We start from the raw sequence: 10,839 nt of genomic DNA, 5'->3' as shown, positions 1-10,839 counted from the left end.
GCTTCAATCTCCTCGTCTGCTTCGATTCCCTCGTCTGCTTCGATTCCCTCGTCTGCTTCAATCTCCTCGTCTGCTTCAATCTCCTCGTCTGCTTCAATCTCCTCGTCTGCTTCAATCTCCTCGTCTGCTTCAATCTCCTCGTCTGCTTCGATCCCCTCGTCTGCTTCCACCTCTTCACGCGGCTGCTCCGCGCGCGCCCTATTCTGGCGCTTTATCAGCAGCAGCTTGTTCAGAATATTCTCGCTGTCGTTTTGTTTGTATGCACTGGTGTCCGGCGGGATGCGCGAGTAGTCGGGGCCTTTTCTTCTCCCAGGTCTCGCTCTCCTTTTGATTAAAGACGAATCGCTAAAGCTACTTTCGTTCTTGTCTCTACCATTCGCATGTGTATTCCCTTGTGCGCCTTTTTTTCTGGGGCTCCCTTCGCTGTCGGTCAATATGACCTTCGGCTTCAACAAATTGGGATTTCTTCGCATTTCCTCTTCCCCCTGCGACGAACCGCGTGAATGGCGTTGATGGCGCGAATGGTGTGAATGACGTGCACCGAGTGAAAGGGGAGGGGCTTCCTTTTTCTTCGACGCAGATCTGTTAATCTCGTTCAAATAATTGTAGTCGAAATCATCAAACTTTATTCTACTCAGTGATATTAACTCATTATCAAAACTGTTCGAAAGAGAATCGGCAACTGAAGGGCGTGCCTTCGCATTGAGGAAAAAATGATCTGAGCAATCTTGAAGGTAAAAATTATCCCCCACATCGTGGTACTGGCTTTTCATTTTATTGTTCCATGTCTCTTCATAAAGATTTCTGTACATGTATTTGTAATAGCTTCCATCGCTGGAGTAATCTTCAAAGATGTTTTTCTTCTGTTTGGTCTTTCCCGATTTTGTCGCCTCTTTCTGATTCTCCCGTTGTTCCGCCTTCCCGTATTGCACCTTCTTGCCTTTTGCTGCACCTCCGTGTTGATCCTCACGTGCACCATTCTCCGCTTTGTCCACATGGATGTCTTCCTCGCGAGGGTTCTTCTCCACCACGCGAACGTTGTCTGGCTCTCCACTGGGATTTTCTTCCATTACCTTCCTTTCGTGCATCTCCCTGCGAATTCTAATTTTCTCCTCAAAGTCTTTCCTAATCTTTAACTCGTACAACTTCCTCTTCATGTTAATTTCATGCCTCATTCTATTCTCTTCATCGATTTTCATCTTTTCTTGATTAAAGTGTTCTTTAATCATGTCTAAATTTTCTTTTATCCTTTCATTCGAGTTGCTTCTTTTTCCCTCTCCGTGCAACTTGGAGTAGTTCAATTGGGAGCTGTTCAGCTTGGAGTAATTCAACTTCGAATAGTTCTTGTCCCTAGAAAGATTTTCCTTAACTCTTTTAATCACATTTTCATATTTTTTTTTTATTTCCTCTAGGCTGTCTATATTCGACATGTGCAGATCATTCGGAATAGTTTCAACGATGTTCTTTCTGTGCATATCGGTTTGGGAATTCGTCGAATAGAAGAGTGGATTCTTCGCTTTGGTCTTTACTCCTACGTTAATTGTTTCCTTCGTCTCAGGATTCAGTTTGCTTATCCTTTCCACGTACTTCTCGCGTGACATTCCTTTCACCATGGGAAGTTTCTTCTTTACCAGATCTGTTGGTTTCGTGAATTCACCACTGTGGTTGGTCTCCCCCCTTAGGGTATTCACAGGTAGGTTTGTTTTTCCCTTTCTTTTTAACTCTTCACTTTCGTGAAGAAGTTGGTTTGGGTACCCGCTCACTTTATTGGCTTCTACGTAGGGACTCCTACGTGGGGGTGACTTCCTCAAAAAATGACGATACTTTTTTAAAATGTGATCCTCACTGGGGTGTGTCCCTCCTTTGTCCTGCTCATCGATCGTGTCCTTTGTGTTGACCATACGGATATGTGCAGAATTCTCCTTCTCCTTTTTATTGCCTTCTGTTCTCATGGACACCTCAAGTTGACTTTCTCCCCTTTTTTGCACCTTGGTGGAGGAAACTTTCCAACCTTTATCTATTTTGCAATCTTTGTCTGTTTTCCAACCTTTGTCTTCTTTCCAACCTTTGTCTGCTTCCCCACTCTTTCCGCTACTTCCCTGACGGGCTGGGCTACGGGCATAGTTGTTACGGAGGTCTCCACTTACGAAGTTTTTATCTTTGCCGCTTTTCATCCGTTCTGAAATTGCCTGATTGGAATTCTTCTCTGTGCACGCCCTCTCCTCGTTCTGCCAATTTGGCTTGCGGTGGCCTATCCTATTTCCATTATCTTCGCTACGAGCTGGTAAACCATTCCTCCTATACTCTCCTGTGTTATCGTTACTTAACGCATGGATGTGCGAGTTGGTGTGTTTCCCCTTCGCCTTTTCGACTTCTGCCCTTTTTTCGCTTCTTGGGTCTACCTTTTTCCTAAGCGATTGATCCAAATGGCGGGTCGACTCAACCAAATGAGGAGCCGCTTCAACCAAATGGGGCACCACTCCATTTCTTGATGCCAGACTTCCCCCCATGCTCGTTTTTCCTCCGACCGACAAGTTAGACTGTTTCTCCTTTCCCTGGGTCGACATCCAGGCGCCTTTTTCCTTCTCTTCCCTCAAAGCGTAACCATCTTCTTCTCCTTTTTTCCTTTCTCCATTCGACCCACTGACATGTCTTCTTTTCAGGTCTAGATATTTCTCCCTCAAGTCATCCCATTTTTTACTCTGTTCGAATTTAAGCTCATTTCGGCTGTAATTCGAAATGGGTTCCACGTGGCGAATGTTTACTTCCTCTCCTTTTTTCCATTGAGGATCCTTTTCTCCTTTACTTAGGACAGAATGTTTAATCTTATCGTAAAGAGAGAGGTCCCTATCTTTACTTTCCACCGTCCATGGGGATGGCTTATCACCAACATGGATGTGTTGTTCACTAGGACGGTTCGCCTTAACCGTTTCGTATTTCCCCTGGTTGTTGAAGTTTCGTATGTTTTTTTCCTCACGTGGATACTCATCTGTGTCGCCCTGGTGAAGGTACGAATTTTTCCCCTCCTCTGGTCGATGTTCTTCTTTCTTTCCTTGAGGTTTGTTCTCCCCAACTTGGAAAGTGTACCTTAACTTGGTCTCCCTCTTTGATGTCCGCTCTTTAGTAGCAGCACCTCTTGACGCTTCTTTACCCCCCAGTGGGAAATTTTTCTCACCAATTTTATTTTCACCAATTTTATTTTCACCAATTTTATTTTCACCAATTTTATTTTCACCAATTTTATTTTCACCAAATTTGTTTTCCCCATTTGTCTTATCCTCTCTCTGTTCCTTCCAACCTTTTCGGCTACCCTCTCCACCTCCGCTACATCCCTTTGCGTTATCTGCTTCGCCCAGGGACTTGCCCACATGGTGTGATTCTTTCCTTCCTTCATTCTGCTGATCATCTCCCTTCTCTTTCTCATCGAATACGCCTTCCTCAAAATCGATCGTCTTTTCCATTTGTTTGACTTGCTCGAATCTTTCTCTGATCCTTTTTTCATCATCCGTGAATGTGATCTGGTTAAAATGTTTACTAAACTGGGAAAATCTACCCGTGGCGGTCCCTTTGGTTGCGCCTTTAATTAGGCTGCCCTGAATAGCGGCGGACTTCTCAAAATTTAAAGAGTTGCTTTTTTCCGCACCGACAGGTGCATCATAACTATTCGAGGTGGGGTCATCGTCACACAGGTGGGTGTCACCCCAGTTCGTATCACCCCGACTTGTGTCATCGCTGCTTTTACCCTTTTGAAGGTCCCTCCCCCCGTAGGAGAGACCCCCATGGGTGTCCAGTGCACTATTCTTCTTTTCCCCTTCGGAGGAGAAATACACCTTGGGTAGATTATAACTGGGCAAAAGGTTATTTGCTCCATTGGGTGGATGCAGTTTAATAGGAGGTTCTGCCCCTTCCATTTCTTCCTTTTTCCTTTCGTTCAAAAGGGATGGAAACTTTGAATTATTTTTGCTCTCCCCTTGACAATCTTGGTCTTTATAACCCAAACTAATGCCATAATTTTTCCGAGTTATCAAACTTTCGGAGCTACCATAATAGTATTCCTTCTTTCGTTGTTCCAAAAGGAGGGGATATTTGCTCATATAACTTCGCTCGCCATGTTCACCACTTTTTGTTAGTTCCGAATTCTTTTTCGACATGTTCTCTTTTAACCAGTTCACACTTCCTTCTCCTTCTCGAGTTTCAGCAATGTCCTGAGCTGAACTCTCTTTCATTTCTTTATGTCCCCTTTGAAGAGACCTTAACGTATCCCACTGGTGGTTCTCACGATTGTGCTTATCATATATTTGGCTCTTTTTACCATCTAGGGGATTCTTTTCCCCCTTCAGATTAGTTGCCTGATCTGCGTGGATACAATGGACATGATTATTCCACCTCAAATTGTCGGTACCATCAAAATGGGAGTTGCACCCATCTTCCTTTGAATTGACTCCATCACGGTTAACTGAGTCTTCACTACTTGTTCTCCCATGCAATAATGTCATATTTTTCCTATACTTATTTATAATTTCATTTATTTTTTTCCTCTTCAAATTTTGTTCACTATGTTGACTCTTTTCATTCGGTCCGTTTATCCAATGGCGCTTCTTCCTATTGGACGGGGTGACTGTGTTGTCTTCCTTCATAGAATTCCCTAATGTTTCATCTTTGTAGCTTTTGTTTTTTTTTTTAAATAAAATTTCGCCATCTGTTGCAGTTCCCTGTGCCGCTGTTAGCTCATCCTTAGAGTGCCCACCTTTGCGGTCATTTTTGTCCCACCGATTTTTCGCTTCCACCAATTTGGCACTTCCATTCTCAAAATGGAAGCACCTCGAAGGGGGGTTATTCAACGAGGTGTTATTTTGTTCCGATTTTTTTTTCCCTGCATGGTCGTCAAATGGGTGGTCCTTCTTTGCTCTCCAAGTCTTTTCTTCTCCGATCCCTTGTTTCATCATATACCCGTATTCGTAGTCCACCGCTGTCTTTAGCGCTCTGTAATTGGTCGTCATTTCGGTCGTGCGTTACGCATTGCTCTTGTGTTTGATTGTAGCAGCGGAGAACGATGTCTCTGCACCTCTGAGTGCGCTTGATTACGCGTGTGCACGTCTGTGTAATCCAATCAATGTGCGCGACCGTTGGCGTGCTTATCCTCGTCTGCTCTGTGCTCTCCTGCCTAGCACGCGCGCTCGGGTCCCTGCATTTTGCGTCTTCCTTGTCACGTCGGTTGATTCCTCTCGGGAAAGTCGCACGTGAAATATTATGGCTTCGCCTTCTACGTTTTCGTAACGTTACCGCGTTATACTTTTCGCGGAGTTATTCTGGCCACTGGGATCATCAAGGAGTGTAGAACGTCGATCGATCGCACCTTTCCGCTGACGAGCAATTCGATTCCGCCCTTGCACCCGCAGAGGTTTCGTAGAGGTTCCGCGTTGCTGGGGGCACTGCGAAAAGAACACACGCCTTCGCGATTTTTACGCTGTTTTACGATGTTTTACGTTATTTTACACTTTTGTGCTGCTTACACTGCGCTGCTTACTCTGCGTTTCCTTTGTCCCTGCACAGGAAAGTCAAGGCAAAGTGAGGCAACCTTGTCACGATATTTACACAGGGCAAAAGTCAACAGTTGCGCAACTGGCAGGTGGTAAAATACGAACGACAAGAAAACAAAAAAACAAAAAAACAAAACAATCTCACAAATGACAGACACTTTGGGTTAATTAAAAAGCTTGTTAACGGGGGACACTTTTCAAATGTAACAATGTGCGATGGAAATAGAAATGGAAACGGACTATTCCCCAGTTGGGCAATTCGTTTCATTATCGTTTCATCATTTGGTTGTTTTTTATCCTTCCTTTTTTATTTTTATTTCGTTTTATTTTTGTTTTATTTTGTTTTATTATGTTTTACTTTTTTTTATTATGTTTTATTCTATTTAACATTATTTTTTTTCGTGTTCCGAATGTCACTGTGCCAATTCGAAGCTTTACAACATTTCGCCCAAGTGGCTATGGCTATGCCTTCCTCGGGAGGGAGCAAAAACATGAATGCCAACTCTGCACAGAGAGGATACGAGCGGAATGCGCGGTGGCATACTCATTACAATAGGCCCTTTCGCATCATCACGTTTGCGCTGTGCTTGTCTGTTTAAGTACACTAAGCATAATTGTACAATATTGATTGTGCTCTTTCGCTTTTTTGTCGCTTTGCTATTTTGTCATTTTTTTTTTTTTTCTTCGTATGCAAATCGCTTGATCGGTTGGAAAAAGAAAATTGACAGACGCAAATGCTAATCTTTTGTGAAATGAAAAAAAAAGAGCAACAAAGCAAATGTGTAACTGTTTCGTGCATTTTCCAAAATTTATTTTCAGAAAATGTTTTTAAAACACGAAATTGTACGCTTTAGACAAAAACGAAACAGAAGAATGGCAGAAAATGCGTTGCTCTGTTTTTTTTTTTTTTTTTGACCTACGTCAACTTATTGTTCTTTGGTGATGGCTAAAATGAAAGGGGTAACATAACACGTTAACTGCTTCGGCTCTTTTGAAAGGGCGTTGCTTTGTTCTGCTTTCATTTGCTTTACTATTTTTTTTTTTTTTTTACTTTTTTATTTTATTTTGTTTTTTTTCTATTCCTCTCCTGTGTGGCGTATACCCCCCCAAAGTATCACCCCCTCGCCATGGACACCCTTCCTGACACATTCTACCTATGCACCGCTTTGCTGGAGACTGCCATCTTCTCTCAATTTGGTGAAATGGGACAGAAGGAAAATTCCCCCCTTTGGCGACGTCGCTGTGGGGGATAACTGTGAAAAGAGTTCACGCGTAGGGGGCCGTATCAAGGTGAACATACACCAACATGGATGTACCCCAACATAGACATACTCGAAAGTTCCCCCCTCAGCAGCAGCGGGAGGAACGACACCCTTACAGGTGTTGCCCAAATTTTCGGCAAAACGAGAACACGTCGATCTATTCTATAGACTGAAAAAAAAAAGGCATAAAAATTGATGGCACATGAAAAGGTCATTTCCTATTTCGCGTAAATAAAATTGCGTGCCATTTTGTGGGAACTTTGAAAATTACGAAAGGGGGGAAAATTTTCCGTCGTTCTTTCCCCGTTGCTTCCACAACGACGATGATTCATTAACCGCATACTCCACTTGATTTAGCTAATTTCCAAACTTACGTTTCTGTTTACTCATGTACCTATATGCACAAATTATATTTTTTCTTTTTATATATGTTCATCTCGTCCCCTTCTCACGCATCATCCGTTGTCCGCTCAATTATGTAGAAAAAAATTTGGAGATTTTTCTCCCTATTTTCCGTCACCTTTCTGTGCAGTATCCTCCCTCAAAACGGTGATACATATAGTTAAATTATTTGATTTTATTTCGCTTCATTTCATTTTATTTCACTTCATTTCATTTCATCCCGGTTCACGCCCTTTTAAAGAAACCAACAAAGACGTTTGGAAAATATCTCCAAGGAGAAAAAAATGCCGTTGGGCGGACTCCACCACGCCTGTTGCGCCGTATGAATCTATTCTATTGCTTCCATTTTAACCTTTGGGATATTCTGCTTTCAAAAAAGTTGTGCGTTTCTTCTTCTCCCTTCGTGAAAATTTGGGAAAATAATTTTTCTCTAGTTTTGTTGTCCCCCCCCGCTGGTGCGTTGCAAATTGTGGCGCCTTTTTTTCCTTCCACGGCGTGCCCGCAAAATGGCGACGTCGTTTTTGAGGGAACCTCATAGTAGCCTCTTGGGAGCTTCACGTTACTTTCTCAACTCGGCTTCGCGTACACCTGCTTCATGCTGAGCTGGTGTTTATCTGATGCTTCTTCCATTGCAGCGGCGCGCTTCGGCAGAGTAGAAACTTTTCCCAACCGACAGAAGCACAAACACCCGCATCAGCTATCGTTGAGAACATTTTTTGCCCTGTTATGATTTTTACCTCGCGAGGAGGCCCAACCGTACGGCTTCCAGGAAAAAAAAAAAAAAAACGTGAGATTTAGTCCCCGTGGAGTTAAAACTAGGCCCCTCATCGGTCACTCCTTGCGGGGCCTAAGGAACGATGAAGAGGTCATCACGGTTGTGAAGTCATCACGGTTGTGAAGTCATCACAGCTGTGAAGTCACCACTCTGGTGAAGCAACCAAAAAGGGAGCACCATAACTGCCGTTTTTTTAGACTTTGTGAGTTTCTTTTTCTAACTGGGGCTATTTTTTCTCCCACCCGAGGGAAACCAGGGGAGGGAAATCACAATGCCGCTAAACGGGTTGATAAACGCGCCGCTGCTCGAACTTCTGCAAAAGTGGGAGGCCAAAAGGATAAACTTACAGAACGTATGTCTCTGCTTGTACCACTTGAAAAAAAATATACTCCAAAAATGGGCCGGTCGAAAGGACTTTCTATTAAGCAGCATCAACGATGTCACGATTACCAAATTTGTGGATCAACTGGACGTGAACCGAAGCGGAACCGTTGCAGACAGCACAAAGGATAAGTACTTCTTTCTAGCATTTGTAACGTTCGTCTTTAACACAGAAAATGAACTTTTCAGGAGGAGCTGCCACATGACCAAAGAGGTAGAGGAAAACTTCTGCAGGGTGTACAATCAAGATTGTGGAAGTGGAAAAAAAAACAAAGGCAAGAGAACTGATGAGGAATCACAAAAGGGGGCACTACAAAAAAGGATAGAGGATGATAAGAAGGACTTATTGAACAAAAAGGTGGGGCATCATCAAATGGGAAAGCCAAAGGAGGAATCACGTCACCCCAATAACGTCTTCGACCAGTTTGACGTACTCATAAAAAGGGCAATCGATCTGGAGGTAATAAATCACACACACGGGGAGGGGAACAAATTGCTACGTTGCAAAATTTATGTATTTTATGTTTTCTTAAAATTTATATTTTCCCTTACAAAGGACCTCCCCCAGATTAGCAAGTACTATTTGAAGCGTGTGAGGAATATCCTACAGAACCTGATGAGCATACCGTTGGGATTCCTGGGGCAAAGTGAATATCTTGTCCACCTTGCAAACGTCACGCTGCTCCTGATTGTGCATACTAATTTTCCTGCCGTGAAAGATTGCGAAAGGGAATTCTTAAACTTCTTAATTATGCAGCTAAACAGGAGGAAGTACTCCCTTCATACCATTGAAAAAATCCTTGTTACCTATTTGAAGAAAAAAAAAAACATCATTTTAAATGACCAAATTTATCAACAGTTACAAAGCCATTCCAATGATAATATTAACTTATTTTTAAAATATGGGAAAAAAGAAAACTTGTTCTTTTTCTTCAACCTTCTGTGCCTTTTTAATGGTTTACTCCATGCCCGCCTTAGCAACTCCAACCAGAATATCTACTTTGTAAAGCATGTAGAATGCGTCAACATAAATGTAAGCATTAAGGAGATGCTGGGAAACGTGCAGAAAGTGCTGCACTACTTGGGAACCATGTCAAGCGATTATTTGGCCAACAAAAAAAAATTGGACATATCTCTCACCGGGGGGGGGGCATACGTCTACTGTAAGGATGAACCACCACAGGAGGAATTCACCATTGAGGAAATCTTAAAAGGGAGGGAAGTAATGGGGAAGGAAGTAATAGAGAATGATCCACAGGAAATGTCCCAGGGTGGTTTACCCCAGGGAGAGAAAAATAGACAGCTACCCAACCTCTTTACCTACATAATCGATAACGTATTTTCTTTTTTTCGGGGCCTCATAAAAGAACAAGACGCAGAATCTATAAGCATGAACCTAAACCACTTGGTGAATTTTTTAAAACTATTCTTCATTCACAATAACGAATCGGATTTATTTTTAATAAATTTCGTTGGAACGAATTTTACTACTTATTGTAAAGAACTGCTGGAGAAATGCCCGTCCGCGCTGGACGAATTGGTCAGCCCTATTATGTGCCTCTTTAGGGTTGTAAATATGTTGACCCAAAATACGCTTCACGGAGGGGCAGCGGTAAAATTAATGAACATTCTCAGCAGCTTAGCAGAAATTGAAAGGGGGGGAAGTTGCCAAAATGGAGAAAGTGACCAAAGCGGGAAAGGTCTCCTCCCCGAGGAAAGCATCCTCCACAGACTGTACAACAACGCTCTTCACACCCTCTCCGTTTTCCTCAAAAATGTAGAGACGTACTCAAATGAACAAGTTAAAGAAAAGATCTTCATCCAATACGAACACTTCCTATTTCGCATCCTTGATAACGAAACGAATGCCAACTTTGATCTGATTTTCCGAAACAGCACTTCCCTGTACTTAACGTTAAAGCTGTTTTTCATTTTGGTGAAGCTACACAAATTTGACTTTGAAAATGTACATAACCTTTTTTTTAAGTTAATCAAATTGGAGACGGAACTCCCCACAGCCAGTCAACAAGGGGCTTCCCTTTTTTATAGAAATGGCCTACACAGTAATGCCGCGTTACTGCAAAAAATAAAGACATTCATTTTATCCAATTTGGATTTAATTTCTCGCGACACGGGGAGGACCAAAGTGGAGAAAGTGGAGCGGCTGGAACGGTTGGCAAAATCGGACGTGTTGGGACGGGCCGATATCTTGTCCCTGTTTGAACACCCCATCACGGGCAGCAATCCTAGGGGAAAGCTCCAAACTAACTTCAAAGAGAGCCCACGCGCTTCGCATATGAACGACGAGGTGACTACGACCTACAACGGAACGAAAAAAAACAAGAGGGCTCTCGAAAAGACGAAACTGCAAGGGGGAACCGACGGAACATGGGAAAACATACACGCGGAAGATACGTCGTCCAGCTCCATCACCACGGATGAACATTTTGAAGAGGAAATTACGCAGCGGCGAAAAAAA

General features: G+C 42.9%; 2 protein-coding genes across 2 annotated transcripts in view; one reads left to right on the top strand and one right to left on the bottom strand.

Moving 5' to 3' along the window:
• The window catches only part of C922_02660 (hypothetical protein), a gene marked incomplete at both ends in the record, with an annotated part of 6,693 nt that extends 1,693 nt beyond the window's left edge, over positions 1–5,000 (bottom strand). The window contains one exon of the mRNA XM_008818259.1: positions 171–5,000. Coding sequence (XP_008816481.1) covers positions 171–5,000 — 4,830 coding nt within the window. The remainder of the gene's footprint in view (positions 1–170) is intronic.
• A 3,250-nt stretch (positions 5,001–8,250) lies between these two features.
• The window catches only part of C922_02659 (hypothetical protein), a gene marked incomplete at both ends in the record, with an annotated part of 3,239 nt that continues 650 nt past the window's right edge, over positions 8,251–10,839 (top strand). Inside the window, one exon of the mRNA XM_008818258.1 lies at positions 8,251–10,775. Within this exon, the coding sequence (XP_008816480.1) occupies positions 8,251–10,775 (2,525 nt within the window). The remainder of the gene's footprint in view (positions 10,776–10,839) is intronic.

This window comes from Plasmodium inui, assembly GCF_000524495.1.
Source record: "Plasmodium inui San Antonio 1 unplaced genomic scaffold supercont1.9, whole genome shotgun sequence".
NCBI lineage: Eukaryota > Apicomplexa > Aconoidasida > Haemosporida > Plasmodiidae > Plasmodium > Plasmodium inui.
This window is presented reverse-complemented; position numbering and strand designations above follow the sequence as displayed.